The sequence below is a fragment of the Papaver somniferum genome, chromosome 6, assembly GCF_003573695.1.
Source record: "Papaver somniferum cultivar HN1 chromosome 6, ASM357369v1, whole genome shotgun sequence".
NCBI lineage: Eukaryota > Viridiplantae > Streptophyta > Magnoliopsida > Ranunculales > Papaveraceae > Papaver > Papaver somniferum.
This window is the reverse complement of record NC_039363.1, coordinates 166656077-166662714: the sequence shown is the minus strand read 5'-3', so window position 1 is coordinate 166662714 and position 6638 is coordinate 166656077. Positions and strand designations below refer to the sequence as shown.

General features: G+C 39.9%; 1 protein-coding gene across 4 annotated transcripts; it reads right to left on the bottom strand.

The window, feature by feature from the left end:
• Positions 1-30: 30 nt before the first annotated feature.
• Positions 31-6311, bottom strand: LOC113290031. Of its 4 annotated transcripts, none has more exons than XM_026539506.1 (4): positions 5619-6311; positions 4705-5061; positions 4447-4563; positions 31-4333 (listed from the first exon to the last, which is right to left on the bottom strand). In XM_026539506.1, the coding sequence occupies exons 2-4, from the start codon at positions 4993-4995 to the stop codon at positions 551-553; spliced, it is 4191 nt and encodes a 1396-aa protein (XP_026395291.1). In that variant the 5' UTR covers positions 4996-5061; positions 5619-6311; the 3' UTR covers positions 31-550. The 4 variants fall into 4 exon arrangements, with proteins under 4 accessions (XP_026395291.1, XP_026395293.1, XP_026395292.1 ...); XM_026539508.1 differs by having other exon boundaries at positions 5903-6311; XM_026539507.1 differs by having other exon boundaries at positions 4705-5041; positions 5903-6311.
• Positions 6312-6638: the final 327 nt, after the last annotated feature.

The window sequence follows — 6638 nt, the reverse complement described above, 5'->3', positions numbered from 1 at the left end:
AAAAAAAAAAAAAAAAAAAAAAAAAAAAAAAAAAAAAACCTAAAAGTCTAGAGTTTCTACGCCTATACAAGAATTTACAGCTCCATCATGCCAGGGGGCTGATACCTAACAATCAAGATAAACAAAAGGCTGGGCACACCAGTTTATCAAAGCCTCGAACCTGCAACAGAAGGTTTCTAGCAACAAAATGAAACCCTGAAATAGGTGACAGAAATCCCTTCCAGGTGATAGAGAGCATTGGCATTGTTAGCAGCTGCGTTGTCAGATAAGGATCCTGTAAAAGATTATTCCCCAACGTTCTCCACAAAGCTTGCTTAGCAGGGACTGCAAGAAAATCTTTTCTGACATGCTCCACAAAAAAATTGACCACCAAGGAGGTTTTCTTCTGCTGAAGCCGCTCTTTATCTTACTTGCACAGGTGTCTGGAAACTTAAGCTGCTTTGATCACAAAAAACTGGAAATTGCGTAACCACTTGCTCAAAAATTCAGCACGTAAAGATGTCTATGGATTCTATGAGGTGCCTGCTTTTTCACTAGCATAGAATACTTTCTATGCAGATGGATTACTAGTTCCTTTCTTAACCCTTTTAAGAACCTTCTTAACCCTCCTCAATGGTCTTTGTTCGGATTCAGACTGCATGGTTACAGATGATACTTTTGGCTTACATTCGCGTTCACATCCATAATCCTCATCAACCATCTTGGCAGTAGTTTCATCCTTGACAAGTGATGAGGGAATGCTGTGGAGCAATCTCTTGCTATCAATTTTTCCACTATGGAATTCAGGCTTACTTGACTTAAATTCTACAGAAATTTCTCTGCCATCACATGTTAGAGAATCATCAGTTATAGCATCAGCTTTTTCAGAATTCACTTTGTCAGCCTCAATACAAAAGGGAGGTTCTTCAGCCAACTGTTGCAATGAGTCCCTTGCGTCAGGTTCTTGAGACGGTTCCTCCTTTTGCAGAGTCTCACCAGTACTTTTGATATATATTTTAACTTTTTTCCCTTTGGGCTCACTTTCAGAAGAATCACCACTAAACTCTTCAGCTGCAATATTTAAGCCTCTTTTAGTTGTTTGTTGCAGAGATATATCACAATTTTCCATGGTATCTTGAGATAACCCTTGCCTGTTCAATAAGAGGTTTTCAGCAATGAGTCCTTCGGACAGCGCTTTCCCTTTGTGACTCTCACCGGTGTTTGGTTCAATAGCCAAATCAACTTCACGTCCTTTACCTTGAGGTCCAAAACAACCATCAGTAAGCTTTGGCCGTGCTTTACTTGAAACTTCCATAGCTGTTTGCTTGAAGCCTTCTGTACTAACCACGCCATCCTGAAATGACCATTGCGCTTTTGGCTTGTGGTCACTAGCAACATGTACTTGTGATTTTCCCTCTTTAAGATCCTCAACAGCATTGGTGGCAAGAGAGCAATTTAACATGTTACTATTGCTTTCACTTTCGGAAGGACCGTGCTCCTGCACTGCTGTTATCATGTTTTCTTCAACCATTTTTTTAAGACCCACGGCAGCACTGGACGCAACATCTTTTGTTACCCCTTCCATATTCGAACAGCAGTCTCTAGAACCAACCTCTTTAAGATCCTCAACAGCATTGGTGGCAAGAGAGCAATTTAACATGCTACTTTTGCTTTCACTTTCAGAAGGACAGTGCTCCTGCACTACTGTTATCACGTTTTCTTCAACCATTTTTTGAAGACCCACAGCACTGAGCACAACATCTTTTGTTACCACTTCCATGTTCGAACAGCAGTCTCTAGAACCAAGCTTTGGGACAGGATCCTCTTCTTTGTAGCACCCGACACCACTGGACTCAAGAGAAAAACCTTTAGGGCTTCCTTTACTCTCAGTTTTAACAGAACCAACAACAGGACCTTGCAGTGCTTCATGGGAGCTGCCTTCGTCTGTTTCATTCTGCCCCTCAGCACGAACTAGGGCTACTTGGAATGGAGTTTGCACAGTCAACAAACACTCTTCGGCAACGGCTTCTTCACACTGCCCTTCCCCTTGCATACCATCATTGGATGATATAGATCTAGGACAGAAGTCAACTGTTTTTCCTTCACTTGCTGTTTTGATCAAAGCATCACCAACCTCTTGTTCTGTTAAGTTTGAGCATTCTCTGTAATCTCCATTATTACTTCGCACATCGTGATCTAACCTACTTTCCAACAAGCAGTCTGTAGAAACCACTTCTTGGGACAATCCTGTTCCAACATCCTTGGAAGTTGACCCTTTCAGTTCTCTGCCACTCTTGCCAACGCTCTTCCAACCAAAATCTTGAGCTAACTCATCTTTTCTGCATCCATTTCCTTCTCCACCAGCAACAGAACCAAATGACGGTCTCACCAGTTTCCTTTTCTTGCCAGGGACAACTTCTGAGTCAAAACCCTTAACACATCCTCTCAACCCACTTCCCTGTTGCCCCTTTCCAGTTTCACTGCGCCGTTTATAGTTGACTAGTGGAGCCTCTTCCCCGTCTGTTTCCATAAGTTTTTCCTCTTCACTGGCCAGATTATTATCATCTCCAATCACTGCTTTCTTGAACTTTTTATTACTGTCATGACCATCATCATGAGCAATACATCGTCCAGAGTTCTTCTTATTACTACCATGATCATCATCACGAGCAGGAAGGCGATTAGGGTTTTTATTAATATTATCACGAACCTCAACACTAGCAGTAAATTGTCTGGACTTTCCCTTACTTGTATCACGTTCATCATCATGGGAAGAAGATCGCCTTAAGATTCTCTTACTAGTATCACGATCATCATCACAAACAGCAAATCGTCCTAGGTTTTTCTTACTATCACCAAGATCATCATTACCGTGATCTACAGACCCTCTTAAGTTTTTCTTACTACAACCAAGATCATCATTACGAGCAGTATGCCATTTTGTGTTTCTGTTATCAACATCCAGAGCAATATGCCGTTTAAAATTTCTGTTAGTGTCGTCACGAGCAACAGATTGTCCAGAGTTTCCCATCTCCTTCCTAGTTCTGTTCTGATAGTGCAATTCACCCATGAGTTGCTCCACTGTCATGTCACTTTCAGTGTTACCTTTACTATGCTGATTCTTGGTAATGCTGCCTTTAACCTTATTCAAACGAGAAAACACACTTCTTCTTGATTTGTGAGTATCAGAACGAAGGCTTACGTGAGTCCGATAGTCCTTAATGTCTTCAGTTGAATAATCATACCTAAGACTTTCACCTGGATCCAATTTTTGAGATTCTCGGGAATAATAGTCCAACTGAGGGGTGGGATTGTCATTGATTTCCAGGGGAAGAGCAGTTGATGTGTCCATCTTCCAATACCGTAATCCTTCACCAACACAACCATGGTGATGCACAGGAGAGGCACCAGTACCTGAAGCCAGGCCGAAGGATAAAGAAAATGTATTTTCCCTTTCAAAGATTTCATTTCTTAAACCAGGCATTCTTGATACAGAGTTATCGGGTATCAAGTGATCAGGGTACATCTCAAAATTACTGGAAGCTGAGTCCTGGTTGCCATGATAACCATACTCTGGAATTCGAACATCAGATTTGAGTGGTATGTAATCTTGAGGGTTATCAATAATGGCATTTGGATTATGAAATCTTACGGTTGGTACAATCGAGCTTTCTGGTTCTAAGTGGCTTGTTGGAATCAGCTGGCTTCCATAACCTGCATAGGAACTATCTGGTGCGACCGAGCTAACTGGTTCTAAGTGGGTTGCTGGAATCAGCTGGCTTCTACAATCTGGATAGAAACTATCTGGTAAAGTCTTGGAATGAGATGTATGTTCATGTGCAGGAGTGGTGCGGTTATCTACACTGAGTGATGATGAATTTCCAAAATGATATCGTGGATCTTCAGAAATGTAAGCACCGTTGTAGGAAGCATTCATAAGCTGGTTATCACAATCATCTCTTCTTGGAAAGTGTTTTTCAGAACTTCCCAAGCGATGATATCGTGGATCTTCAGACATGTAAGCACCGTTGTAGGAAGCATCCATAAGCTGGTTATCACGATCATCTCTTCTTGGAAAGTGTTTCTCAGAACTTCCCAAGCGATGACTGATCCGGTTAGGCCTAGGCGACATACGGTACCCTGTCGTGTTCATTCTGACTGAGGCGTTGTCCCTACCCTCTTCAGTCCCAGCTCTATCAGTTGTAACAACCCTCCTGCCATTCCCAGATACACTAACTGTTCCCAAACCAGATTTCCCACATTTCCTCATTGCTTCGGTGCTAGTTGTTAGACTCTTGGATCGCAGTGAGCTATCCTTGATTCTTGTGCTAAACAAAAGCAGCAGCTTGTGAACCTGTATTCAGATGAAGAGGTTTATTCAGATGAACAGGTTTTAGATGCTAATGAAGCAATCCGATAAGATTGTGCAGCAGAATTTCCATGACTAACAATATAAAATAGGCAAACCTGATCCTCAGAGAGACCAAAACCAAACTTTTCCTTTGTATAGTAATTATCTTTAACAGCATCACGGAACTCACTTTCTGAAACCGGATGGCATTTCCATTGGCTCCTGAAGGAAACCTGAATATGAAAAGGCAAACTAGTAAATTACATAGTTTTTACATTTCTGAACATGTGAATAGCAAATACTCGAAGAGGATATTGGTAAGAGGATCTTAGGTATCTGACTCAAGTAGTCCAACGCGTACTTAAAAGACGGACCTGAGCAGGAAATTGCTTCCCTGAAGACTTGAATGCATTTGGTTTAATATTCATGGCACCGTCTGAGTTAGCCCGAAACACACCATAAAGTTTTCTCTCCTCGTACTCGAAAAGAAACAAAACCGTTCCATATTTAATTTTATTCACAAAATATGCTTGAGAAGATGGAAGGCCAAAAAGACATCGTTCAAAACATTCTTGTTTTGTCCTGCGGTTGCACATGAATATTGCACCAAAAATGGGAGGACCGCCTCTGGAATGACTTTTCTCCTGATCCCCTTTGACGTCCATGAATTTCCTTAGGTAAGGCTACCAAGTTCAGCAGCGATAGTGATGGCTAAGACACATCAAGGGATTCTAAGTACACGGTACACTATTAAAACATGAGAGATGTGAAAAGGTACAGACAGAAACTCTTGCAGATCTTAGTATCATCTTGGAGCAATCGAAACAAAAGTAATAACTATACAAAAATCAAAATAAACACACTATGGAAATTTATCAGGATTCTCATCGCTGAAAGAGATTCATAACTAGAACACTCCTTGTGCTTGTAAAAGGAAAAGATACTTTCTAAAATACCATAAACTCATCTGTGTCTAGTCAAGCAAATGATATTACTCTAAATGTGGACTAGTTGCAAAATAAAGTATCTAACGTACAAGACAGCCAAAGGATAGACACACACACACACACACATTTATACATGCAATGCAATGCAACATAAATCGTCATATATATACAATCTAAACTAAGCATACAGATCAGTATTCAGTAGCAAAAAACAGTGAAGATAGAATCAAAAATTTCACAACACAGTGATTCCATCAGGGTACGATTTTTATTTACATAAGATTAAACCAAACAATGATTTAGGTCAAATTAGAGCAACAAAATAAAAAATAAAAACTAACCAAACTCAGAATATGAACCATCCATCCATCCACTAAAAAGATACGAGATTGAGGATTAATTAACCCAGCCACCGAATACTAACTATAATAAAGAGATTCAAATAAAAGATATCCGAAATCAATTACAGATGATAATCATAGAGATGTAACAGAAGAATGAGGGAGAAAAAGAGATGAACATACCAGAAGGAAAACAAAATATATGAAACCCTAGATATTGAAAAACGAACGGAATCAATCAAAAAAAGGAAACGAGAAGGAGAAATATAAGAGGAGGAAACTACCCAAAAACAAGTGGTTAGTGAAGCGAGGAGTTAACCGCCTCTGTGCGTGATAGCGATTGCACGATGACGATGAAGAAAGTAGTTATTTAGAAGAAAAAGAGAGAGAGAGAAGAAGATCTATTAGAAAACGAAACTAATGCATCAAACCAAAGATCTCATTTTTTTAATGCATTCATTCAACACAGGTTGACTCCAGTCAGTTTTGTTCCCTTTGCAATGCAATCGTGTTGGACTGGGTCAGACGAGCCAGGCTGAACCGCTGAAGGCCCAAACTCTAACAGCGTGTTTGTTTTTGCGGTCCGCGAGTTATAACCCAGAGGTATCACCATCCTTCCACAAAAAACCCATCAAAATAAAAGTAACACAAAAACCCCATCAAAACAAAATTAATACAAAAGCCCCAAATCTAAATGTTGGTTTCATCAAATTTTATTTTGATGAAACCAAAATAAAATTTGATGAAACCAACATTTAAATTTGGGGTTTTTGTATCAATTTTGTTTATGATGGAGTTTTAATGGATCCCAAAATTTGAGTGGGGTTTTTGTACCACAAGTTTGGTCACCTTGGGTTTTTATGACTAGTTTTGTTGTTTTTACCGAAAACTACAGCCATTTTTAAGATTTTGGATATTGTGAAACCCACTCCCATAAAAACTCAGGCGCGTACCCATTCTCTACGAGAAAATATTTCCCAAACCCATAATTTCTAAAATCATGTTTCGGTCTTTTTTCTT